Source organism: Sparus aurata, chromosome 23 (genome assembly GCF_900880675.1).
Source record: "Sparus aurata chromosome 23, fSpaAur1.1, whole genome shotgun sequence".
Classification (NCBI taxonomy): Eukaryota; Metazoa; Chordata; class Actinopteri; order Spariformes; family Sparidae; genus Sparus; species Sparus aurata.
In genome coordinates this window covers 7,688,645-7,715,934 of record NC_044209.1, presented here as the reverse complement: position 1 = coordinate 7,715,934, position 27,290 = coordinate 7,688,645, and the positions used below count along the sequence as shown (strand labels likewise).

The following is a 27,290-nucleotide window of genomic DNA, read 5'->3' as shown; positions in this document are numbered from 1 at the left end:
AAGTATCTTTTGAATAGTTTTATTTGCATTTGTGTAAAACCCCTTTATCAATTAGGTACTCTTTTTCAATTTGAATAAAATATTTTTTGTCATGCATTCCTAAGGACCCTTTAAATTACATTTTATGCCAACGAATTGGAAAACACTATCAGGAACATTAAATGTTCTTTATCTCTTATTTTAACTAATTTCATCTCTTTTATACTGCCCGGCTTTTACTAAAATGTTTTTAAAGTTTGATAAAGACGTAAACAACTCTCCTACACAACACTGTCGGCCAAAAGACACATCAGAGAGAAGAATAATTCTTTTCCATTTTATTAAGTTCCATATACATCAATATTTCTTCAGATGTAATACAAAAAAAGAAAAAGAAATCCAGTCAAAATCTGACAAATTTTTACAAACAGGGCAGGAACCTTCAAATACACGGTTTCATCCTTCTCAGTCAGTCACTACTGCAGAGCAATTAATTTACAATAGCTTATTACCGTACTTTCAGTAGGTTATAGAAGTTTAACCAAGCAGACTACTGATGTCCAGATATTTAGTACAACTCTCTTTCATGCCACTTCAGACTAAACAATGAGTGGAAATGGGAGAAAAAAAGTTGTTCCACCGCGACATCTGTATTTAGACACAAAACTCTTGATGCGTTATGCTCAGTAAAACTCAGCCATTGTATGTCAGTATTCAGTTTCCTATTTCTCGTTGGACATGATGACCTCAAGGGTGGCCTGAGGGGTTTTTTTAACAAGAAAAAAATTAAAAGACTGAGATAAAAAAAAAAAAAAAAAGAACATGGAAATGTGAGCGCTCCTTAAGAGTCTTTTCTCAGAGGTAAACTTTCTTCTGAAATGCCTCAGTTGTTCACGCTCCTCAGCACAGTCCCAAAGATGAAGACCAGGTCCATTAAAGGTCCCTTAGAGCTCAAATGGGCAGAAGGCAGCTCAGCCTGAACAGTCCTGTGAAAGCAGCAGTGCTGGTCGCAAAGACAGTCAGAGGAGCAGATCCCAAACACATGATGAGGCAGAGGAGTCTGTCACAGAGTTACAGTTCAGAAAAGCCATATTCTTGGCAAGTGCATTTTGTCTGAGCAATGTGCGATGCTTTCTAAGAGGCTGAAGAACACTGTAGCTTGTTGTTATGAGACCTACAGGATGTGGAGAGAGGGGAAAGTTGAGAGCCCTTCGCATTTTGTTTCTCGTTGTGACATCTCAACAGACACAGACACAGAGGATGCAAAGGGGTCGGCAGAGGATCCTGCAGCCATGTTGCTGTAATTGACTGGGAATGCCTTCGTTCCTGAAGCAATCTTCCACAACTACAAACTGAGGTTACTTTGTGAAAGTGAGGAGCAGGGGAGAGGTCAAACTCCTCACTCTTTGTAGTACGTTATAGTTTCATAAAATAATACCATCTAAAATGATTTGTTTCAGAATTATTTAAAACATTCAGATACAGAGTCAGATATATCTTACAACCACTGTACATGATTAAAAGTATGTACATTCAATACGACCACCTCAAACAACCAGTTAAATCAAACTCAAAGGGACGTAACGTACAAAACTTCTCATAAATATTTCTCTATAATAAAATAGGCAGCTTTACATTTATTTTTATTTTTACATCTGGTAAGGTTAATACATCCAACTCAGATGTATAGCAGAAAGTAAATCAAAGGGCAGGAACTAAAATGCATTTAAAAACATCCTAGCTACTGTGATTGACTATGAGAGAAGGCCAGATTCAGAGAAGTAATGAGAAGAAAGCATGTCCCTCAATTACATGATGAACACAAGTCAACATGGCTGCCGTTTCGTGATTAAGCTGAATATTGTAACGGTTATGGAAAATGTTGAACTGGTGGCATTTACATGAAAGCACATTTGGTGTTTGTGTGTGTGTGTGTGTGTGTGTGTGTGTGTGTGTCTGTGTGTTCTTTTTTTCTTTTGTCATGGTTATTTTTTCTGGAAACATAAAAGTTTCCAGGTCATTATTATTAGAGACCCCAGCATCCAGTCCATCCAGACTGGCCCACTTAAGAATCTGACAATCTGTAAGAAAGAAGAGAATGGGATGGCATAAATCAAAGGCATGCAGCAAAGGTGAACAGACACAAATGCAAGATGAGACACCGTACAGATGTAACGCGGCACACAGTTCTGGTAAGACATCGGACATACAATAAGGCCAAAAAGTCTGAGACCTGTAGTTAAATTACTTCTATTTTGCCTTTATTACAAAAGATAACAACAATATGAATGAAAAGTTGAATGTTTGATAATAATTTTCAGAGATTCAACTTTTCACTCAAATTGTTAAGATGATATTATCAGTGCGTTGACTACTGGTTCTGACTTTCATGACCCTACTGTATTGTCAGTTTGTCAGCTCTTGTTGGTTTTAGTACGGCCAAGCAACCCTTTCAACAGTTAAAGCCAACTCTAGTCTACAAGTTAAGCACACTCTACTGCAAAATAACACTGACTACCACATGCTGGCGGTAAAAACAAAAGTAAAAAGTGAAACAGGCAGAAATGCATAAACTAAACACTCAGATGCAAATGAGTCAGAGCTTCGAAGCACACAACCACAGGTATGGAAAAGGAAAAAGAGACTTGTGGAACCTTGAGAGTCTGCAGTGGTAGGGGCGCCCAACCTTACCTGCTCCCTTTGAAACCTTTAAGCTTCTGTACAAAGAAGGCTTCAAGCACCTCTGCACATTGAAAGAAGGGCGTGTCGTTGGGGTTGTAATAGCGGCAGTTGTCGAAGATTTTGGTCACGTCGGCCACAAACTCTGTGAGCTTGTGGTAATGTCGCTTCTGCAAACGGGTTTCCATTGTGGAGAAGTCTACAAGGGGCAGAAAAATTAACATTTCCCACATTAAAAGAAATCATAAAATCAACAGAATGTGACGTACTTTTATTCTTTTTATCTGGATCATTTAACCAGTTTAGGGAAATATAAGCGATAATCTCAGAGTGAAAGGAAGACACAATGGACCTTTTTTCAGGGTTGAAGACAATTAAAAGTCATGCGCAATTAACCATCATTTGGTCTTACCCATTGGCTCCTTGATTACACGATAATAATCAGGTGCATCGTGGGGATCCACTGGTTCAAGGAAAGGCCATGCCATTTTGTGAGACTGTTGAAAAAACAAGAAAATATTTAGAATTCCTTTTTAAAAATGGGCAATAATGATAATAGCAAAACCAGCAAAGACTATAAATTATTTGCCGAAATTGATAGCTATTACACTAGATGCTGAATAAGCTTTTGAGAAGGGTTTATGTTTAATCTAAACATGGTTCTAAAACAGTATCAAATAGTGGGGCGCGCCGCTGAGGTGTCGGGGGGGGGGGGGGGGGGGGGGACGTGAAGGTCTATTTACACTGGATACACGTCTGCTACGTTACATCTCCGCCACGGCAGTGGAGCTGATAGGTTTCACTTTAGTCTTTATGTCAAGCTCTTCTACTAATCCTTCGGTCGGGAACACTTCGTGTTGTTGTTTTTATGACACATACCTATAACTGCAGTCGCGAGTGATCATGTGATTATCGCGGGAACTCCTGGGCCTAGCCATCTCAGCTGTCTACCGGAAAGACCTGTTTGTGTTTTATGCCTAAAAACTCTGGCAGTGGACAGCATGAAACCATTTTGATAATCAGGTGATTGTATGCAGAATGCTGCAACTCATACAGTGGTTTATACAGATAAATGAATAAATATTATCAGGCTCTCAATAGTATTTCAATTCAGGGGAGGCGTGAAAACATTTCTGTCCTCTAGGGGGGGCATGACAAAAAATAATTAAGAACCACTGCTCTAAAATCACAAACCAGTAGTCACAATTCAAACACTGGTTTATTATCTGAACCTTTCAACTTGGCCATTCATATTACGATTGAATTGTGAATATGCCTTCAAACTGAATCTTTATGATGATGATTGTTGTATACAGTAAACTGCATTGAGAGGGAAGTGATTCCCTTCAACACTATCATCACTGAGACTTGATGATGATGCTGCCTGCCCTCTAAAACCAAAAGGATAGACCTTTAACTGTGTTACACACATCGATACAGGGTCGGGTCGGGCTGTTAAAATGAACATTGTACCTTGAATGTCTGTTTCAATTCATCCATATCCACTAATTTTCCACTACAATGGTTTTACGAGATTAGCTATGTAATGACATGTTTTACATGGCGGGAAGAGAGGGGTGTTTACTACAAAAGAGCGTAATGTGGGCAGTTTGGAACGGTGACAAACATATTAGAAGTTGTGTGAGGGTGCCCCTGAAAAACCTCCCTGTCTGGGAGAATTTGTTTCGCATACAGGGAGGTGAGTCCTGCCATTAAAATGGCTAAATCCCCGCAAAAGAAGAGGTAAAAGCTGCTAGCTTGTTTAAGATTGTACTGGAAGTGACCAAATAAGAGTAATTCTGTTGACATTATGATACAAGTAGAGACAGTCTGACATAGATAGGTCAAATACCTGTAACGAGCGTAATATTCTTTTCAAGCCCTCATAGTCTTTGTCAGTGAGCGGCGTGAGGACTGTCATGGCATCTTCTGTCGACTGACACTGCGGGCACACGTATACATCGATGTGGTTGGCCTCACTCTGCAAGATGCCCACACAACGCCCGTGGTACCAGTTCTGACAGCGGTCACAGCCAATGTAAAACCTGCAGGAGAGAATTAGAGACATCGTGGTGAACACAACAGTGAAGGTTTCATACGTCAAAGAAAATGAGGACATAATATGTCTAATGTTTATACTAAGTTATAAATTGTATAAAGAGCCATACTGTGATTCGTCATAAGGTGTCCTGCAGATGCAGTATAACTCCTCATTGCTTCCTCCCTCCTGACCACGTTTGCAGTCATTACATACGAAGTCCTCCAACTTCTTGGCCTCTTTCTCTGTGATACCGACACACGCGCCATGGAACCAGTTGGAGCACAGGTCGCACCCGATGTAAAATCTGAGAGAAATACATCATTTAAATGTTGTCTTGTCATAACGATGATTAGATTCAGTGTTCGCCACACGTGTTTTACAGTAGCATGTTGAAATGTAATCACAGTATTTGAGCTTACTTCGACTCGTCGTAGGGTGTTTTGCAGATACAGTACAATTTGCTGTCCTTCTTGTGATCCTTTGAGGTAGAGCAGAGTTTCTTCTTCTTCTTGTGTTTCAATAAGTTGGAATCTCTGTCTTTGTCTCTGTCTTTGTCCTTTTCCCTGTCCCGATGTCTGTCCCGCTCTCGGTCTTTCTCCTTCTCTCGATCCCCATCTCTATCTCTATCTCGGTCTCTATATCTGTCTCTGTCCTTATCCCTGTCCCGTTTCTTGTCCTTGTCGTGATGCCTGTCCCGATCCCTGTTTCTGTCTCTGTCTCTCTCCTCTTCCCTCTTCCTTTTATGGGATGATGAAGGCGAGGGTCCTGTGTGTGCACTGTGAGAGGAATGTGTAGATTGAGAGGGATGGGAGGAGTGAGAAGCAGCAGCAGCCTTGACTGTTGCTGCAGCAGCCTGGGTGATGGCAGCTCTGGCTTTCTCCTTTTCCTTCTGTAGCCTGGCTATATCACGCCTCAGCTCCTCCTAAAAAAAGACATGATATAGACTTAATATAATGAATCTAATGCGGGATAAAAAATGGTTCCTGGATATTATGACTATAATGACTATCGTGGTGATGGCATACTGGGTGCTTACCTGTACTTGCAGCTGCAGCTCCTTGTCCAACAGGGCCCTCTTCTTCAGGATCTCGGCCTTCAGCTGTTCTTTGTGCTTGTACAGCAGTGCAGTCAGCTTGGTGGCGTTCTGTTTGGAGCGTTTCTGCTCCACCACCTCCTCCTTCTTTCTCTTCTTCGCTGCCTGCTTTTCGTCTTTCTCGATCTTGTCAAGGATGAACTTCATCACCTGGTTGCACACGATCATTCTTAAAAACACAAAGACAACAGAAATTCATATTAGGAAAGATGGACAACACGACTGGAGGGACATATCGTAACGCTCCACAATTCTGATAATCAAGTCCCAGACCTCTGGTTCTCCTCTCGCTCAGCAGCAGCCAGGCTCTTCCTCTGTTTCAGCTGTTCCGCTGTAGCATTCTGCTTCACCACAACCTGACAACAAAGAAAAGCAACATTAATATTTATGGTATGTATTTTCAAAAAGGAATGAGTCAGTGTACATTTTTGAGTCACACCTGTTTTTGAATGCCATCCCCAGGGCTAACAGCCTGCAGGTTCTGTTCTTTCTGTTCCCTTTTAGCCTCATTATGTTTCTTCTTCTTTGGTTTTGGTTGCTGCTGCTGCTGCTGCTGTGGCTGCTGCTGCTGTTGTTGTTGTTGTTGTTGTTGCTGCTGCTGCTGTTGTTGTTGTTGTTGCTGCTGCTGTTGCTGCTGCTGCTGCTGCATCCTCTGGAGCTGCTCCTGCACGCTCGCTGGCGCCTGTATGGTCACCATGTTCTGGATCTGGTGGGCCTGGATTTGCCCCCCAGTCTGCTGGATCTGGATAGGGAGCTGCAGTTTGATCTGCTGGGGAACTGCCCCACCCTGCTGCTGCGCCTGTGCCTGGATCTGAGCCTGGATCTGGGCGGCAACATGAGGTGGCAGAGCTGAGAGGAGCTGGACTGGCTGCTGGAGGCCTGGAACTGTGATAAGCTGATGCCTGATCGGAGACTGGACCTGAAGCTGAGGCTGTGCTTGAACTTGAGTTTGGTTCTGAGGCTGGAACTGCACTTGGAGCTTCGCTTGGACTTGGGGTTGGGCTTGGACCTGAAGCTGCTGCTGAACCTGCGGAGATGACTGCACTTGATACTGGGGCTGGGTTTGGACCTGGGGTTGCTGTGTGGCCTGAGATTGAGGCTGAACCTGGCTCTGTTGCTGGAAGTGGACCTGAACCTGGGGATGGAGTTGGGTTTGGATCTGGGGCTGGAGTTGAGCTTTGGCCTGAGACTGAACCTGGGGTTGAGGTTGTTGCTGAGCCTGGGGCTGGGGCTGAGCTTGTGTTTGAAATGGAGCTTGTACCTGGGGGTGATACTGAGGTTGGACCCTTGACTGGAGCTGGGCCTGAGCTGTGGTCTGGACCTGGGGTAAGGTTTGGTTTTGGGACTGAAACTGCACCTGAGGTTGAGTTTGAGCGAGGGGCTGTAATTGGGCTTGGGGTGATTGCTGAGTTTGTGGCTGGAACTGAACTCGGACCTGGGGGTGGTTTTGGCCTTGTGCTTGGCCCTGAATGTGTGGCATCTGCTGGACTTGGCCATAGGGCTGGACCTGAATCTGAGCACAGATCTGGGTTTGACGCTGGGTTTGGGGTTGCAGTTGAGGCTGTGTCGTTCTCACAGCTGTAACAACAGAAGAGACTGGAGATCCCTTCATATGAACCTGCACTGCTGAGACTGGAATTTGAGACACTTGCTGCATTGATACAACTGTGGGGTGCTGGACTTGTAGTTGAGCTTGAGGAGGAAGAGATGCTTGGGGCAAAGGGGTAATGGGTGAATGTGTGGAGACTGATGCAGGGGCAGAGGGCGGTGCAGTAGCCAGGGCAGACGACTGAACAGGAGCCGCAGCCAGCTGAGCGGGCTGAACTGGAGTTTGAGCTTGAGATGAAGCAGGATTCCAGACCTGAGGCTGAGCTGCCCTCTGCTCCGTCAGAGCTACATCAGGAGGGAGAAGTAAAGAGAAACCATGTATTAAAAGAAGTCCACCAATGTATACAGTCAATTCTACAAGAGGTGGTGCCAACCAAGCAATTTCATGCAAGTGATCAAATCAGCACAAACAATATACCGCATCACTGCTACTCACTGAAAGTAACACCCCCCTATTTTATCCAACAAAGTCTGGTGAAAATATGAAAATGTATATTGGTATAGTGGGATGTAAATGCTTTTATTCATGAAAATAAATCACAAATCAGAGGAGGCCTATATGGACAATGACCTCATGTTTGGATATTTGTGGAAGCTGATTAAGTAATAGGGTGAGCTTTGCCGTCATTACTGACATGACAGTGACAAGATCAGGTAAAGAGGTGTTTGCACCATAACACCTGCTTTTATAATATTGCTAAAGGGAGACCTTTTATGCTCATTAATTGTTTTCATTTGTATTCAGTGTATTATTCAGGTTCTTGTGCATGTAAAAGATCTTTAAAAGATAAAAAGCTGAAAGTCTGCACCAAAAGAAGCTTGACGTGAGTGTTTGCTTACCTGGCACTGACGGTGTTGTAAAGGTGGCCGTGACTGGTGTGACGACAGCGTTGGCCACAGCAGCGTGAAAGGGAATAGGGGCTGCGGGTTGGATTTGGGTCAGAGCTTTGCCTGTGGATGGGCCAGCGATTTGGGTAGACACAACAGCTATGACGGGAGCAGAGACGGGAGCAAGAGCAGGGGTCGGAACTTGGACAGGTGAGGGAAGAGATGCAGAAACTGGCATCTGGGCAGAGTTAGAGGGGCCTGAGATGGGGGCTAAAGCAGGGGCAGGAGCGGCAACAGGCATTTGGAGAGGAGCGGAGGTTAAGGCTGGGACAGGGCTGAAGGCATGTGTCTGGAGCTGGGACTGAGGTGCGACTTGTCCTGGAACAGGTAGTGACACTGCAGTCTGGGTTTGGGTAGGGAACGAGCCTGCGGTAAGGGTGGAGACTGCATTTTGTGCTGGGGCAAGCACAGGTCTTGCCACTTGGGGTTGTGTGTGGACAGAGGCTGGTGTGGAGGATAAAACCTGGGCAGGCATAGAAGTAGACATCTGACACTGTGCAGGGGCTGATAATGGTGAAGCAACTGAAACTTGGGTTTGTAGAGACACTGAGGCTGGGGTGGGGGCCAAACGTGGCATTTGTGTCGGGGATGGAACAGGGGCAGTCATTTGGGTTTGGGCTAGAGCTGGAGTTGTCTGAACCTGGGCTGGACCTTGGATCTGAGGGGTCTGAGCTACAGCAGGCTTTGTAGTTGTAGTGGGAGATGAAGATGAAACTGATGAGGACGGGGGCACGGGAGTGAAGAGGAAGCGCTGGACTTGGCCATTGGGCATGGCTGCCTGCATTAGCTGCTGGCCAGGACCAGGGATGACTGTGACACCCTGTGGGATGATTTGCAACTGTCCCTGGGTCTGGCCCTGACCCTGGATCACCACTGTCAGACCTGGGTTTCCACCCTGCAGAGTTGAAGAATAAACAAATCTCGTCTTCCACTGTAATTGATACAAATCTAACCTTTCTTCAAACAACATTGTTCAAAACAAAGAGGCCATTTTCAACACTTTGCAAATAAAAATTGAATATTTCATAGACCCCAACAGGAGGTTATAAAACAAAGGTAAAAAGAATCCTGTCTAGTTGGTCAAAATGTGTATTTGGTGTATCAGCAGGAAGGAAAAGACAATAGAATAAACATGCCCTCACCTGAGCACCCTGTGTTAACTGCATTAGCTGTGCCATAGTGAGTTTAACTTGACCCTGCTGTGGTCTGTTGGCCTGGGAAGAAACTAGGGGTGGCTGTCCAGGTGCTGTGGCAGCTGCGTGAGGTGACGGCGCAGCAGTGCCCGCCGCTCTCTGAGCTGCATTCGCCTGCACAGGTGTACAGCCGGGCACAGCTGTGGCTCCAGCCTGGCCACGGCCTGTTGGGATCATAGCCTGCTGAGGTTGGCCTAGAAGAGGTAATGGTTTTATTTGTAAATTAATAAGACATAAGCCACCAAGGCATTGACAATCATTAGCACACTGATAAATAATCAGATGGATAGAGCACCTTGTTGAGCAGGACCTCTCGCCACTGCTGTGCCCATGGAGGTAGATGGGGAAGGTGACTGGCTCTTGATCGCGCCAGGCTGGATTTGGCCTCCTGCTGCGATGGCCTGTTACGCCAAGCACAAAGAAAGATCATCAGTCACCATGCTTAACAATTTAAAATGTTTCTAATGTGGACAGAGCGAAAGACAGCGCACCTGTTGCTGGGTCGTTGAGGCAGAGGTGGTGGCTCTGAGGTTGATGTTGCCAGTTGTAGGATGTAGTGTGCTGTATGTCCTAAGGTTCGCAGGGGGCCCAGAGGGGAATATGCCAACGACTTTCTGCTGTACTACACCTGTCGATAATACACATTACGTAAGGAATGAAGCAAACATGCACTGGGTACATGCAGTAATATGTGTCAAGAATGTAACGAAGCAGGGAAGCATGCACTGTGTGTGTGTGTGTGTGTGTGTGTGTGTGTAGAGAAGATCTTCAGATGTCTTGTTGGTTTCAAAAAAATATCAAAAATATTTTTAGACGCTACAGTTCAATTGATAAAAGTAGTTTATACACAACTTGGATGAAGTGCAGACAAAAAAAAACTTCACAAAAAACACAATCTGCTGACAAACTTTTGGCCATGGAAGCTCTTCCATCAAACGTAAAAAAATAAATAAAAAAAAACCCAGAACAACACTGGTGAAGACATTCATGCTCATCACCAATACTGATCACAGGCAGATTTTTTCATCCCACATGACACTCTTCCATCCATTTTGGCAAGTGTAAACCAAAACCAGCGGAAATGGATCGCACTCGTGCTCCCTACCTCCTTGCGTGGTGGGCATGTTGAGCGTGACAATCTTGCTGTTTGCGGGCAACGGGAGTTTGGCGGCGAGGACTTGGCCAGCCACAGTCACTGGGCTGCCAGCGATCTGGAAGGTTTGCTCTGAGGTGGCGATGCTGCTAGCCACGGTGGCCACCGAGCCAGTGGAGGCTGCAAGACACACCATGCCATGCTGCGGTCACGCATAGCCATAATGGCCACCATGACAGCCAGTTTACGGCTGCGGTGTCCACTGGAAGGTTGAGTCAACCAACAGGCTGATATTCAGAAAATTTGGGATCATTACTTTGCCGTGTGTTTATATTATGATGATAAACAGGCTGTCATGTAGCCTTTTGGGATAGAAATGACTACAAAAAAGTGAAAATTGAATTTCACGCAATTGTAAGTGGACACCACGAGCCAAAAAGTAGTTTTGGCAAGTCAATCACATTTACTAAGTAGGAACGTGACACAAAAAAAGATATTCATGCCAGCGATCGACTTCTTACTAACTGATGGCGGCCAAATGACAACAATAAAAACCAAAAAATTTAAAAATGAAAAGGGAAAAACCAAAACAGAAGTCTGAAAAAAAATGTGAAAAAAGCTTTGTCTGCCCTGCTCTAATGATATGATGGATGAGAGGTAAAATAAAAAAATCCAGACATTAAATGTAGGTATGCATGGTCAGATGGGCTGGTGATTATTCAAATACTCTTTAAATCTTCAAATAGACTTCAGCTAGCTTACCTGAGCTGTTGTTAGTCTGACCCTGTTTGACCCAGGAGGCAAAGGACTGATGGAAGTTTTTGTCTTGCTGGAATGACACTGGAGAGCCCAGTTTGGAGGCTAGGACCATCTTGGTTCCAGGTGTGACCTGACCTGTCCTCTGACCCGTGGATGACAGGGTGCTGGGAGTGCTGGGGGTGCTGGCTGAGGTGGTGGTGGTTGCTGATGACGGAGTGGTGGCAGGTGTACCTGGCCTCTGCTGCTCCAGACGTTTCTGAAACAAAAACATGAACATATCAGGGCTATAGAGCGTTGGTCAACCTCCCAGTGGGGGTGCTGCCCAACTGCATTTGAGTGTACAGTGCTCCTACCTGCTGAGCAGCAAGTCTGGCCTGTTTCAGCTGATTCTCCAAATGGGCTTTGACATCCTCTGCTGTCTTGAGAGTGCTGCCAGTCTTTGAGGGGTCAAGACCCTGTGCCTTCTCCCTCTCTATCCTGTAATATCGAGGAGAAAAGGAACAATCAGGTCAATCAGTGCTCTATTAAAACAATGCAGTATTGCCAGAAGAGGCTCCCCTTGCGTTTCTCACCTTTCTGCAAAGGCCCTGATCTCCCACAGCTCCAGGTCTTCTTCAGGCACCCACGTCTCCACAGCAATAGGCCCAGTCAACTTGGCTGGCTCCTGCTTCTTGGGCCTCAGGGCGCTTGATCGCAGGCCTTTCCTCTGTGGTGTGGGGGTTTCTACTCATCGGAGACATGAAAAAATTTAGTCATTATCTGTATAAAGCATTACCAAATAGCTCGAATGCACGGTCATGGTCAACTGCAAAATCAAGCATCGTCCGTGAGCAAACGCTTTTACCTTTCGGAGTGTCTCTGTTCCCAAGGGGACAGATGATCTTCCTGATGCAGTACTCAGAGCGGATGCCGTAAGGTCCCACGTCTCTCCGTTTGATAATCTCTGTTGTAATGATGTCTGTCTCTGTGGTTTCTATAATGAAAATTAGATGTCTTAGCACAATTATTCAAAGCGCAAACTCTTCATGCTCAACTCTGCATTTTAAGGTGGAGACACTAATGTTTTGCTGGGAGAAACACAAGAAGAGATAACAGACGAAGCTGAACGTTTGAACTAAAACAGAAACTAATGTCAGACGGCTTCCTCACAGACACAGAAAACAATGGGCCCAAAGGAAGTGAAACATCAGTACAGGTGAAGATGAAGTGTGCAGCATTTTTCTCACCTTTGCGAGTCGTCCCTACAGAGGCAGAGGGTTTAACAGCCATGTCGTCCCACCTCAAGCAGGCCCACAGCAGCCTCAGCATCAGACTGACCCCTGCCAGAGACCTCACAGTCTGGAGTCGGTACCTGAACGGGACGCAGTCATAAAACCATGAGCTCTGAGCACTAATCAGTTTTAGAAACACATTTTAATTTACTGCATTTGTATTTTTGCATCCTGGTAACATGATATTGCGCTCATGGATTTAAAGAAATGTCTTTTAATTTCTGAAGCCAACATTCATTTGTGTCCGAGCTAAAGTTTGATTATAAATCAAAATACTGTTTTAAATAAGTAATCATTGCAATTGTAAATCTAAAGTGCCAGTTCTAAATGTATCTTTTAAGGCTCCCAAACAATCAGTAACATGATCTAAATGTGTTACCAACCTCCACGTTATCCCAAAAGTGGGCCGAGGTGACGGATAAGGCCAAATATCCGGGGCAGGCTTGGCGTTGTAGTTGAAAATGGGCACCTCCCTGATGCTCGCCCTCCTCGCCAGCCTCTTCAGGTCGTCGTTTGGCAGGATGAAGATGCTCTTCTTGCTGCTCTTGGTGACAAACTTGCGGTAGGACGGCAGGGCTGTCCCCGAGCGTGCCTTCTTGGATTTGGAGAACCTGAGGAGGCTGACTCGGTCTCTGGTGGAGTACTCTTTACTAATCATGGAGCTGGTTGTTGTTGAACCAGAAGTTCCCATCTTGGTGTCAGTGACTGGAACTTTGGTCTTCTGTGGGACAGCTGCCTTGGAGGTGGGCTGGGTGGTGGTGGTTACAGAGGAGATTGTACTACCTGCTGCTTCAGATGTCACATCAGACTGAGGAGTGTTTTGTGACTCTGCGGTGGTCTTCAAACCTTCACTACTGTTATTCTCAGCACTATTACTATTCAGGCAAGAAAGGCTTGAGGATGGAGGCTTCACGGGAACTGTTCCCTCTTTCTCATTCACATTCAGAGTGTCTCCTTTCTCTGCCACGTGGTTCTCTAATTTTGGCACTTTCAGGGGAGGTGGATGACACATGTCGGACACATCATTTTGTGAGAGGTTTCCATTCATCAGAGACTTGACAGGCTCTTTCTGAGGGTCTTTAACATCACCTTCGACTCCACTGGCTGCGCCTGAGTTGATGCTCGAGTCTGTGGCGGTGGGAACGCCTGCCTTCCCGTTCATCTGCACCGGACTGGTCTTGCTTCGGTCAACCTCCATGCTGTCTGTGTCGCTCTGTCTGCTGCCTTGTTCCATCTCCTCATACCCACGTTTCTTAGCACTCTCTCCCACTACAGCCACCTCTGGTTTTTCTTTGCTTTCTATTGTGTCTGATATACAGTTGTTTTTACTGTTGAGCTCAGTGTTCGCTAAAGGTCCTCCATTCACTTCTTTGTGAGACAAGGCCTCTGCACCGTTCCCCTGTCCAGCATTTACCTCCATCTGTTTGCTGTGGTTGGGCGCTGTGATGTCTGATTTGACATCCAAGTTGTCTGCCTTTACCTCCATCTTCTCCTGCTCAAAGTTCAGCTTCTTAACCACATGGTCTTTCACTTGAAGACTTTCGTCCTTCTCTTGTTTTACACACAGCGTCGGAGCAGACTGCTGTTTGCCCAGTGTGGATCCTTCAGTCTTGACAGTAGAAGCAGGCTTCGCGGGAGCCATTTTGGACAGCAGGGCCGCCTGTCTCATCCGCTCTAGCCTCTGCTTTTCCTCCAAGGTGAACTGTTTTACGCGACGCTCCAGAAGCCCATCCAGTTTGGAGGGTTTGACCTTCTTCTTATAGGCTGTCCGCAGTTGGAAGCCCTCGCTGACGTTCACAACATCATAGTAGGGCTTTGGTGCTGCGGTCTCTTCCGTCTTGGGTTGTTCATCTTTCAGAATTGGTTCTTCAGTCACAGGCTGCACAGTAGGGGAGGAAGGGCCTTTTTCTTCAGCCTTATCTAGAACAGAGAGTAAGAGAATGGTGAATGGTGACGATTTATAACCATACACAACCTTCATCAAGGAAAATCTAAAATTAATGACAGATCATTTAATTTCAAACATTTACCTTTCTCGTCACTTGAAGCAGCAGTTTCAGAGCAGAGGTCAACCTCCATTTTTTTATCTTCTCCCTCCTCTTCTTCATTCGTTCCCCTCTCCTCCTCTGTGGGTTTTTCTTCCTCTTTGGGGGTCTGAGGTTTGTGGTCCTCCTCTGATGAAGTGCTCTGTGCTGACACAGCTACGGATGCTTGTTTACTGTCGTCATCTGCAGTGTTTTGTGTAGACTGCTTCTCAGTTTCCATCAACTTTTTCTCTTTATTTGTGCAAGCTGCTGCATTTTCCTTGCTCAGTTTAGCTGCTATGAAGACAGTGGGAAGAAAATGAGAACACGAGCCAAACATGCCAGCAGCAGGAGAATACATCGAGGAAAATTATGCCAGTTTAACCCTTACCCTCCAGTTCTTTGCGGTAGTTTACATTTGTGTTCCCTGGTAGCTTTGGAACAAACCGCGGCACTCGAGTCTTACTGACCCAGCTCCAGCCGCCATATCCCGTCACTCTGTACTCCTCGCCCTTCTGCTTCCACACCTTGATAGAGAAATACGCAAGTGAGCCACAAAATAATGACGTTTTCAGATGAACTGCTATCACTTCAGAGAACATTTGTAAAACTGACAAACAAAAACAGAATCTCACACAAGGTGCAGGCTGTACGGCAATATGAACACTTTATCAATATACCACTGCTTCGAACTTTATGTGCACTGGATGAGTGACTCCCTAGTAGGGGTGCTTGTACTGAAGTATGATTAGTTTATGATTTGAACTCGGAGGGATACACAATTCAATAGAAGTAAAGACCAAATTAACATCTGAAACTGTTAACTAAAACAAATTTACAATAGAGTAATGAATAAACAGAAAAAGATTTAGTCAAATGTCAACCCTACCTGAACACTGACAGTTCAATTAAATAAAGTGCTGTAACAATATTAACTTTATACTGTTAATAGTACAATTTTGTGTTGAAAGGTTCAAATAAATTCAAATGCACTAATTCAGAACGTTAGTTCGGTGCTAATAAATGGCGGTGTGGACTTAAAACCTGCTTTAGATCAGTATGTATGAAGTAAAACCTCCTCCATGAATGACAGACAAGAGACGTTGCTGTTTTACCTGGTGCTTGATGGGGATGGTGTACTTCACCCAAGTGGCCTGCTGCAGTGTCTCCTCATCCTCCAGTTTTTTCTCTCTCTTTTTCACCTTCTCCTTCTCCTCCCGCTCCATGGACGTCATGCGATGTAGCCTGAAGGAGGAATGCACAGTGTATAACCAAGATGTAAGGCGCGAGGGCGGTATTGAAATAGAAAAGTTATAATTGAGTCTGCTGCTTGTTTGGTGAAAAAGTTCACACCAAGCAGGCTGAAGAAATCACTGCTGTAGTAGCTTCACTCCTTGGGAGTGCACTACATGTTAGTGTGCGGTTAGTGTGAGTAATGAACACTTGTTTGACTGCCAGACTGCATCTAGTTTGTCCTTTACCTTGTGTGTCCAAGAGAATCTTTCCATACAGGCAGCATGACCACTGGTTTGATGGCACACTCTAGTATGGCCAAGGCCAAAGCAAACTCCCTGGCCTTGCTGCACATCTGCACTGCTTTGTTCCAGTTGGTCCTAGGAAAACAAAGACAAACTCTGTTAAACAACAGCGAAAACGGCACAATGCTCAAACAGCCCATGCTAATAAAAAAAAAAGATAAAATTTTTCAAGACCTAAAAAAAATTTTGTTTTGTACCCCTAAAAAGAATTGTTGGAATATTATTTGCTTTCAACTTCACATCAACCTGTGAGACCTGAGTCATACCTGTGCGATGCCCAGTTAGGATGCATGAATGGTCCAGGGACGTTGGTCTCCAGTTGGATGATGGTGAGACGCAACGTGGAGACAGTCAGGCTCCGCGAACCGTAGATGGAGCCGTTCCACTTGAACTCTGCTGCCGTGGTCAGGCTGAACTTGTGGGAGAGGTGACGTCTCTTGTCGTGGTCCTCGCGGTGCTGGTGCTTGTTCAGTGCCAGGACGTTGGTGCTGTACTGGTTGTGGTAGACCCTGTATTTACCCTCCTGGCCCAGTTTGAACAGGTTGTTCAAATTCACTATTAGGTCCCGCTTTAAAAAGCTGAGACGTGTAGCGTCACCGTCAGACCGTACAGGAGAAGACTGAAACATGAGACAGAACATTACATTCAAAATTATTATTATCATTATACTATTGTATAATGTATAAGACTATAGTGGTATAGACTCAATTTAGTCAGAAATTTAGTCAAATGTTAGTACCCACTTCTCTTATTATCAAACATTTCTGTCAAAAATAATTAAAAATAACTGCAGAGCTAAACAACATTTTTGTTGTAAAAACACATACGCCTTACCTCTTTGCTGCCTCTGGGCGTTTGTTTATTTGAATCCTGTCCTGCTACTCTCCCACCATCGCCCTTGACCCTTTCGTTGTACTCATCTGTCATTCAGAAAGCGACAAACTCAGGTTAGTCAAACTGAGACACCAAGACAGAATTTAAAACAACTGAACTCATAACAACATCTGTGACGGTATCCACTTTCACTTTTATGTTTACCTGTCCCATCCTGGCTGGTGAAAGAGGACTGAGAGGAACGATCTGCCAGGTCAGGCTGTTCTGGTTTCCTGAGGCTCCCGCATCCAGAGACCTGGCTGCTGCCACTTCTTGCCTCTGGCTGAGAAGATGGCCGCTGTGGACTGTCTTGGGTAACCGCCTGTGACTCGTCAGGGTGCTTGCCTTCCCTGCTAGAGTCTGCTTTTGCATCCTCATCTGTAAAAAGTATTTAAAAATTAGGAAAAGACGGGCACAGGCGTAAAGCTTAACAGGCATGCAAGGAGTGAGACTGAATGACATTAATTACAACCATGCTTTGGGCAAAGACAGCAGCTGTGTCAACACACATAATTACAATGTTAATAAAAACTCCCCCTTTACAATTAGGAAACTTTTAATATAGCTCGACCAGACCTTGTTCAACGATCTTGAGAATAAAAATTTGCATATGACCAAAAAAGTACAAAAAATACATTGAGGTGCTTCATTAGTCCAGCCAGGCCTACAAAAACAAACCCATCTTGGAAACGCAAGGTTACACAAATCCAGAACAAGCTGTTCACTTGTGGCAAAGCCAAATAAAGACACCAGCCATGCCTTTGAGTTGTTCGAGGAGAGGGTCCTGCATATATATGTGGCCCTTTGTTGACGAGGTAGCAGGTGTGCCTTCCAGGCAGAGAGTCTTTTGTCTAAGCAACAGGAGCCCACCCAAATGCCCGTAAATTGGAATGAGAATAAGGAGCTGCCTGTGACAGACGTGGCGTGCTAGCTGCTGCCAGGGACGCTGTCTAGCACAGTGCCAAAAGCGTGCTTTTCAAGACGATTAGAGCGGCAGACAACATATAACACAAGACGAGAAATGAATGCAGCGCAAATAAATGGAACACTTATCTGCCACAGCAGGCGCTGATTGCAAAAGCTTTAGTTTTCGTGCTTAGAGGAGGTGAAGAGAAGACAAATGACAGAAAATGGCCCACAACAGCTTCAGTTCTCTCAGGAACAATTAAATTAGGAGAAAATATCTTCTCACTATCCAATTAGACGTTTACTGAAGATAATAGAGAGATGCTGTCAAAAGGGATTCAAAAAGGATCAGGAATTGCGGTCATTCCAATGTTGCATGAATCGTGAGAGCTGTAATGTTTTGTCCGAGCCACTCAAAGAAAGCTTATCTGTTATTTATGTCCAGGTAGAGGCACACAGACACACAAAGGCCACATTAAAAGTGTGTGCCATTCATGAGGGCTGAAATTCAGCTGAGGAAACACAATTGTGCACTGGGGAATTTTTAATATAACATGGTCAGAGACACACAGTGCACTGTTTGAAGAAGCCATGTTAGGCAGAAGGGAAAAGCACAACAAGCGCTCCATTAACGGGCAGCCAGCTGACACAACAAACAGAAACTGTCGGAACAAAGCAAACCAGACCAGTAATACAGTATTTGTGAATAAGATTGCAACATATGAAGCTAAAACCTCAGGGGAACGACCACAATGGCCTGTCAGTAGACTTTTAGAAAGATCATTAAAGCCTTGCAGACATGGCAGAGGTATCAGAAAAACAGAAAAGCACTAGAGCACCTACAATCACCTCAATGTTATATCAGGGACAGCATATACTCAGCAAATAATGCCTGCACTTACAAAATTATCCAAAACTGGTTAAAGATCTACAAATGTACAGAAACAGAAAACGAATTAGTGTCGCCATCCTTGCACAAAAAGAGGCAAACAGGGAGGGTGAAAAGGGCAGGGTATGGTTAGCTGCAACCAGCAGAGACAAGCAGACACATGAAGATGGATGGGCAGCTCAGCAGCTGGGAAGGATGAGCTGAATGGCTGTCCAATAACTGGACACTGGAGTGAACATGAATCTTGTTCTTCGAGTACCTGTCCTTTCCAGCTTTGCCAGCGGAGGGGACTCCCCGCTCTCCGAGCTCTGAGAGTGAGCAGGCTGCGTTTCCGTGCTAGGTTCAAGGGACTCTGTTTTAGGTGCCGCTGTGTCCCGGGGGGCTGAGACGGGGTTTGGATCGGACGAGGAGCTCTCTTCTGTGGCAGGGGGAACCACGGCTGCTGTGATGACATACATACACAGGGTGGAACAGCACCAGCCGAGTCATAATACTGTTTATCAGCAACTCAAGTAGTGCTAAAGGTCCTGGTGGTGCTGCAGACACATCCCTGACACATAAGGACAGCACTTTGCATATGTGAGAAAAAACTACACCTGCTGGTACCAGGACTACAAGGTCTGCTGCTTAGAGATGCACGTAAGAGAGAATTAGATGTGAGAATACTGAATACAAAGCTCACTTTTACCCTGTGAATTGGTAACCTCCTTGGGCTCAGAGTCTTTGTGCTCTCCGTTATCGAGTGGCGAGGTGATCTCGTCCTCTGCAATCTTCACTAAGCCCGTTTCCGCTTCCTGCCTGACCTCCCCTGCTTGTGTCTTTGCTTCCTTTGACTCCCGCCTGATCTTCAGACGCTCTGTGACCACATCTACAAACAAAATGGAACATCCTTTTTAAAAAGGTTTTATGAAAAGGCAGCATCTACAATTCCATGCAAGGACTTGGCATTAGATGGTAGCATTTACATGTAAAGTTCTGTCTTGAGCACCTGCTTTTTGCAAGTTCGGATGATATTGCAAAATAGTGAATTAACACGTTCTTTGTCCACAAGGGAGAGAACAACATGAGTTTGTTTATGTGAGGTCATACTAATGACTTATAAGGGTAAAAACTCTCTTATGTTTTGACATGAAGATCAATTTCTCCAATTAAAAAATTGGCTGCAACCAATAATTGTTGTCATTGTTCTTTAATCCGCCTCTTATTTTCTTGATTATCATTAATTCTTTTGTTTATAAAATGTCAAAACAATAGTGAAAGTTATGATTTCCCATAGCTCATTGTGATGTCTCTAAATTCCTTGTCTTATACGACAATCAGTCAAAACCCCATAGATGTTAAGTTCTGGAGCAGAACACCGTTCCTTTATAGAACGCTTCCTCTGACTGGTTAATCTGAGCAGTTATATGTAAATAAACAAAGATAATAACATATGAGTGCGAACTTCTACGCCAGCATACATATGATCGGTAAACTCAAAACCAACCTAACCCTAACTTGCAAAAAGGCTGCTCCCATCCACAGATCCAAGAAAGCCCATTTTCATTTCCCAGATGATCATAATCTCCAGAGAAGCCTGTTTCGTAACTGCAGTTTTTACTGGGACACAAACAGTTTAAAGGAACACAGGCACTGTGCTGCAGCAGCAGTGGGCCTTCAACGGATGAATTATACCGGCAACACCCATAAATCACATACGATGCTACAACAAAAACATTGTTTCTTCCATTGTGGACTGCAGAATTCCTATCCATTCCAGAGGTCCATCCCCAATAAAACATAGCACCCCACTGTCTTTGTGAGAACCAAAAATCAGGCAGTTTAGTGACAAACACAGGAAAACTGTTACATATGTCAGCCTGACAAACAGGTACGGAAACCGCTGGCACAGCAATCAAGAGTCTTCTAACCACTCCATCTCCTTGGAGGAAGGTGAAAGGGGAAAACAGCTGCTTGTTGACTGAGAGAGCGTGAAGCAGGAAGAACGGGCAGCACCTAACATTTCTGAGTCAACTGCCTTAACAGCACAGCTGCCTGAGGCGCGGAACTAAGTTATCTGAAGCTTAGATAGACTGTCAAATTTAATCCTGCTGGATGCATATAGATACATGTGTTTATGAACACGTTTAAAAGATAATTGTGAGGTTCAAATATAGCTCTGTATTAGAAAAAGAAGATAACATCAGATCTGTACCGTTGACAGCAGTGAGGTAGGCTTTATTGTTTCCTCGGGCTTTGTTGGTAAGGTCCTCTGTGATGTCCATGTGCGCCTGCACCTCCTCCTTCATCTCCTCCAGGGTGGCATGGAGGTCCATCTCCCAGTACTCCTTATCCAGGCACATCATGAGCTCCACCAGCTGCGCCTTGGTGCTATAGTACCAGATCTTTTTCTTCTCATGCTCGCCGTCCTCCTCGCTGGGCAGGTGAGAACAGAAAGGGTTCTTAAATTGACCTCATTTAACTGGGACAATACATACATATTTACTGTATCAAACAAAGACATTTTGACACAAAGTTCTGAGTAATTCATTTACAATACCAGGTAAAATTACATCACTGGTGTTGGGTAAACACCTCCTGGATTTTCACGAATTTCAACTGCTGTTAAAGAAACATTATCCTCTATTCTCTTGGGATCTTTGGGTTGGATTACATAAACGCTAAACACAGACTGAACCCTGTACAGGCTCGCTGAAATAAATCAATTTACATTCTACAATTCAAATGCAATAAAAAGCTGATTCATAGACAATTACACAGCCATTTGAGAGGAAAGATAATGAGGTTTGAGATAATACTGAGTGTCAAGGGCAGGTTAAACTGTGACTCTGGCAGAATGCTCATCTACTCATTAATATTCTGTTGGTGCACAAAAATTCAGCTCAAGCACGGAGTACCTTTTTTCGCTCAAATCAAACACTTACAAAGATACACATGCAGTCCGACAGTAAGATGAATTCAGCCTCTTTTTTTTTTTTTTTTTTTAACAAAGCTCCAACAGAAAAATAGCTTTGAGGTGAGGATGGGGAGGCAGGAAAAGCATCACTGCCGGTGAAGAGAAGGGGCTTTCATGTCTGTTCTATAATCTCAAGTCAAGCAAATGTAATGTAATTCGTGGAAGCATGTTGCGTTCTATGTGCCAAGTGATTTTCCTAGTAACTTTCGGTTTCACTCTCCAGATGGTTTACATTTTAGTTTGGAACAGCACACATGCACAGTGTAGAGACAGGTCGGGTAATGTGAGACCACCTTTTAGGCGTCTGTAGTCTACGGGCTGCAATTTCATTTCTAGGCATTTTTTTAATCTATACTTGAGGCCTATGTTGTTACTATCTAGGGTAAATATGCATTTGGTTTCACAACAGCAAAACCCTTTAGGATTAAGGTCTTTCATAAGGTTGTTATTGAATATTTACAGGAGTCATGGGTTACTACTATTTATAGTTGCTACTTTGTCACCGCTTCTTCTGTTTGTTGGCATATTTCACATTAATGCCTCAGCTCAGGATCTCAGATCTCTTTACACATCTACATACAGGTAGATGTTACAGACTACATGATGAGCTGAGCAAATCACTTTAATAATAATAAAATTCTGAGTTATGATGTCAATATGTATCAAGATACGACGAAAGTACACAACATCTCCTGTTAAAGGAATTAACATATTTCTATGCCTACTTTGCCCTACCAACTGGCTGACACAGACCTAGAATGTTTTTCAAAATGTACATATTCACTAGGCGAAACGAAAAAAAAAAAAAACCTACTCCGTCAACAGTTCGCTTTGCTGGTGCATAACTCTGCTTCATATGGGCAGGAATTATCATTTTGGGCCGATGTCAATATCTCATCTCAAAGTGTTTATCCTCTGGTACTGAACTGATGACGTGCCAATCTGATCATGCATCCCTCGAAATAGAGCAATGACTATTACAATAAGACTCCACATAAAGCTGATATCTGAGGACATCGAGTTGTTGCCCAGAACAACCTACTTGATCAACTTGTGAAAGGGTTGCAACTTGACATTGTGTTTTACTGAGTTACCAGCTGAACACTTTTCCCCCTGTATTTTCCTCCCCTTTGTTTTGAATGGCTTTTCTCGTAACATTTGTATTGAGTTGATATACAGATGCAATATGTTGTCCTGGAGCAACTGCACCTCTTAGCTGCTATAATGGTTAAGTCATACCTTTGAATTAGAATCGGAATCTCAGCATAATTGAACCATTAAACCAAATCAATATCAAGTATTTTCGACTTTGCTATTATTTGTGGTGCTAACTTTATGAATGTTCACGGTAACTGGTTTTAGGAAATAAAGCCAGTGCCAAAAAGGGAAAGGTAATTCTAGTGAGGGAGAGTCCTAACTTACACGATAATCCTTCTGTTTAGGAACCAGTACTTCCTCTGGTGGCGGTCGTATCCGATGGGCTCTTGGCGGATGTAGGGCCTGTTCTTCTGCACCTCTGTCACACAGTCTGTGACACCAGGTACCTTGTGCGCCACACAAATCTCACACTGCCACTCGTCCTCTGGAACCTCCTCTAGCGGAGGTTTCACACACTCCAGGTGGTAGACCGCTGAGCATGTCTCACAGCACAGCAGGTCACCCAGGCGGTGGCACACACGGCAGTGGTCGTCATACTGCATACTGCCGTCTGACATCAGCTCCTCACGGGCCATGTTGGTGGTGAGAAACTGGTCCACCAGAAACTGCAGCACCTTGATCTTACTTCCAAGCGGACCGTAGGGATAGTCATCTATCTCCTGATAAGGCAGGACATGATGGTACTCCCGGTCGCTCTCACAGTATGCCCGCAACACCTCAGGCCATGTCATGCCATCGATAAAGTATAAAGTGGAGTTGGTGCTGTCCTTGAGGTCAGCAGGGCCAAACGTAGTGTTGGAGGAGTCCTCCTCACGCAAGATGGCCTTCAAGAGGGAAATATGAGTCTCAGCTATTAAAGTGCACTGCTCCTGGCCTACCAGTGCCGCACAGAAGTCCTCAAATCGGAAGGGGGAGAGGCGCAGCACTGTGCTGAAGTTCCGTAGCACCTCGTAGATGGAGGTGGCATTAAGCAGCTCCTCGTTGGTCACCAGGAGGTCCTCAGAGGTGTCAGGAAGCACAAGAGGAGGAATCTCCTTCTCCTCCAGAATGGGAGTGCGAGGTCGTGGAGCCCGTACTTTTTTCTTCCCTGTAAGACACAAAAATTATATAAATAAGCCATAATTACATCACTTTGATCCATAGGATGAAACAAATAAAAAAAAAAAACGTTTTAAAAATATTTTTTATGGTTGTATTTGGACAGGGAGTCAAACTGTCACATTATCTGTGTTAAGGTATGTACTCAAATCATTGTGACATCTGATCTTATCTATGTCAACCAATTCTTCTGTGGGCCTATATAGAAATAACCATCTACAACTTTGAGATGGATATACAGTAAGTCAAATCTTCATGTAGTTGTGAATCACATTATTTTCAAACCCACAGGTGCAGTTCATATTCCATAACCATTCAAAGAGCCACAATATTAATAATATGTTATACTACATTCCAAAATATGAAAATAATAAATTGTGAAGCGTGGCTTTAAAATTAGTGGCAAAGTTTGAAGTGTGCTACTTTGGCTGAGCCGGCTCAACACATGGCCAGTGTGATTAGCTAAATGGGTCTGCCTCATCCTGCTGCACGTAGGAAAACATTAGCTGTCATGTCGGCTAATAGCTTAAAAGTTAGTCAGGCCACTCAGTATAACATATTTTGCTTGGTGTGACCGCGAAAGACATGTAAAGTCCTTTTGTGAACCGTCCTGGAGTTATGAATTGTAGAGTTAAATAAGCTGAAAGCTGATAAAGTGCTAAAAAAGAAATTACAGGCATGCTAGCCAAGCTAAGTTGGTTAGCTAGCTCAAAGCTTTCTTTTTATCACTTATAATTAGATAATATAATTTCTTATTCAACTTAAGAGCAGTTTGTGTTGAGGGTGGCTATAAATACGTAAAGTTACCGTTATTTAATTAACACGGGACTGTAGGATGACAGCTGACAGCGGGAGCTAAATTTCATTGCTAACGTTAGCACGCTAGCAGCTAAGTTATTGCACATAAATGCTACTGAATAATAGAACGAGTTTGAGGCATTCGCGGTCACTCTTAAAATGTGTGTGGAGAACTTGAAGGGGTGCTCGAAGATGTACTGACAGCCAGTAATGGCAACAAGGTAAGCTGGTGATACAGCTACTGATTCAATCCACCTGCAGTAGCATTAATGACTGCGGCCTGTGTTCATACACTGTGCATTCTCCATTTTGAACAATAACCTTACTGCTTCCTGCACTGATCAAAAATAATCAGCAACATCAGCTGCATTTCGGGGTGTATTTTCCAACACCTGCAGTGTGTGATAAGACAGGGTACCACCGCCTGATCACGGTGTTTATTTACCCGGAGTGCTGGCGTGTGTGCTCTGACTCCGAAAGCTACTCTCTGTACAGTAGCTGGCATCATCCTCCTCCTCCTCCTCCTCGTCCAGCACATCTTCTTCAAGGCAGTCAGAGTCCGCTTTGAGGGCCTCATCCTCCTCGGACTGAGGTTCCTCCTCAACAAACTCGTCCTCCTCCGACCTCAGACTGACAGCATCGTCGTCCTCGTCGCTCTCGTGGTCGTCGTACACCACTGTTTTGGACGCAGGCGTCCGCCTTCCTCCACGACCCCCTCTGCCTCCTCTGCCACCACCGCCACCTCTACCTCGTCCCCTTCCCCGTGTTGACGCGACGGATCCTCTTTTCTTCTTTTTAGCTGACTTGGGGCTCTCCCTTGTGGGGCTCTCGACGTCCTCATCCCCGCTGTCCCTCAGCCTGGGCTTCAGATTCCTCCTCGGTCGCAAGCCCCTGGTCGTAGCTGGGGACGGCTCGTCAGCTTGTAGCGGTTTGGGCGGCCTGCCCCTCTTCCCTCTCATGATAAGCGAAGGCTATTATTTTAGTATCCCAATTTTTGCGTTTATTTAGCCAAAACGGGCGCGAGCGAAAATGGCACCCCTGCAAAGCTGGGCCGGAGAAGATTCAGACGGTGCAGTAACCCCGAGAAGCCCCGGTCTCTTTTCGGGTGAGAAAGCTCAAAATGTTAGCCCGGCGTCCCGTTTAGGTTCGCCTAGAGCCGCCATTTTTCTTCTTCTCTGCCTCTCTGGCTGAACAAACAGCAGGCTCTCACCAGAGGAGTCACGTGGTGACACTGCTTCCAGCTCAGCGGCAACAATGACCGAAATGACTGTTACTACCAATTACTTTCATATCTCAGGCCCCACTTCGACAGTTTTTTTGTCTTTTAGTGCGGTTTCACTTTTAATCAGCATTCAGTGGAACATCTGGCTGCTGCATTGCCGGAAGTCACTGTAGCTTATTTGGAATTATAAGATGGGAGATAACACCAATGCAGTTAATGCAAAGCAAGCGGGATAAAACATTGAGGGTATCTTTGAATTCACACTGGCCAGCTAGTTACTCACATACAGCAGCCTTGCATAATTTGAGGTTAGCTAAGGTTATAGTCAACATGAATGGACAGTGTAAATGTTTATATCACGGCTGTATTAACGCAACAAGTCAGTCAACCCCATTATTCTGCCAAGTAAAAAAATAAATAAATTGGCAACATCATATTTGATCAGTCCCTCGTATGCTTTGCATGTCAGAGACGCGAAGTTGGTCCAGCCGTCAGATACAATGAAGTAACAACGTAATTATATACCTGACAAATGCAAACACGTGCGTTAATATTTATTAAGACAAAATAACACGTTTTTAATTACCTTTATAATGAATCAGCAACAATATAACTGATATAGAAGTAATGACAGAAGGTTATAGTGCTCCTGAGCAAATAGTACTTTAGCTTATGTAAACTGAGGTTAGTTTAGTTCTGTTTAATTCCTCAACATTTCAGCCACTACACTTGTTCTGACTACATAGGTGCCACTCCCAGGACGATATTTATAATGATTTTGTATAGTTTTCTTCTATTTGATATAGATCTAGGGAGACTATACGACCATTACTATTGTCAGTTGTCGTGGCCGAGTGGTTAAGGCGATGGACTAGAAATCCATTGGGGTCTCCCCGCGCAGGTTCGAATCCTGCCGACAACGCAACTCTTTTTTTCTTTTTGTGCATCAACTTACGCTCAAATATACATCCTTACAAGTCCTAACATATTGGAAACAGGTCCTAACACAGATCCAGGTTCGAATCCTGCCGACAACGTCACATCTTTTTCTTCTGCATCATCATCATATGCTCAGTTATCATTCCGAGGGGATTTATTTCATCGATCACAACACAGCGACTTGTCCGTATATATTGCAGACAGTAGGAATGAATGAAAGGGAAAATAATTTGATTTCTTGCACTTTATTCACGCTATGCACCCACATGCTGTATAACAAACTGT

General features: G+C 44.4%; 1 protein-coding gene and 1 non-coding gene across 12 annotated transcripts; one reads left to right on the top strand and one right to left on the bottom strand.

Annotated features, from left to right (window-relative positions):
* Positions 1 to 302: 302 nt before the first annotated feature.
* On the bottom strand, positions 303 to 26,051 carry bptf (bromodomain PHD finger transcription factor). 11 transcript variants are annotated; one of them, XM_030407833.1, is made up of 32 exons: positions 25,290 to 26,051; positions 23,213 to 24,035; positions 21,029 to 21,249; positions 19,517 to 19,702; positions 19,094 to 19,276; positions 17,205 to 17,417; positions 17,001 to 17,086; positions 16,433 to 16,785; positions 16,110 to 16,241; positions 15,744 to 15,873; positions 15,020 to 15,155; positions 14,635 to 14,925; positions 12,988 to 14,524; positions 12,560 to 12,684; positions 12,178 to 12,306; positions 11,906 to 12,056; positions 11,687 to 11,810; positions 11,337 to 11,589; positions 10,587 to 10,754; positions 9,973 to 10,109; positions 9,777 to 9,882; positions 9,431 to 9,675; positions 8,241 to 9,183; positions 6,232 to 7,685; positions 6,066 to 6,148; positions 5,736 to 5,961; positions 5,119 to 5,621; positions 4,827 to 5,003; positions 4,511 to 4,703; positions 3,071 to 3,155; positions 2,671 to 2,857; positions 303 to 2,060 (listed from the first exon to the last, which is right to left on the bottom strand). In XM_030407833.1, the coding sequence occupies exons 1-32, from the start codon at positions 25,801 to 25,803 to the stop codon at positions 2,045 to 2,047; spliced, it is 10,110 nt and encodes a 3,369-aa protein (XP_030263693.1). In that variant the 5' UTR covers positions 25,804 to 26,051; the 3' UTR covers positions 303 to 2,044. The 11 variants fall into 11 exon arrangements, with proteins under 11 accessions (XP_030263693.1, XP_030263688.1, XP_030263690.1 ...); XM_030407828.1 differs by having other exon boundaries at positions 303 to 1,153; XM_030407830.1 differs by having other exon boundaries at positions 303 to 1,153; positions 14,635 to 14,922.
* An 855-nt stretch (positions 26,052 to 26,906) lies between these two features.
* Positions 26,907 to 26,988, top strand: trnas-aga (transfer RNA serine (anticodon AGA)). The gene has a single exon. It is a non-coding gene; the product is annotated as a tRNA-Ser (tRNA).
* Positions 26,989 to 27,290: the final 302 nt, after the last annotated feature.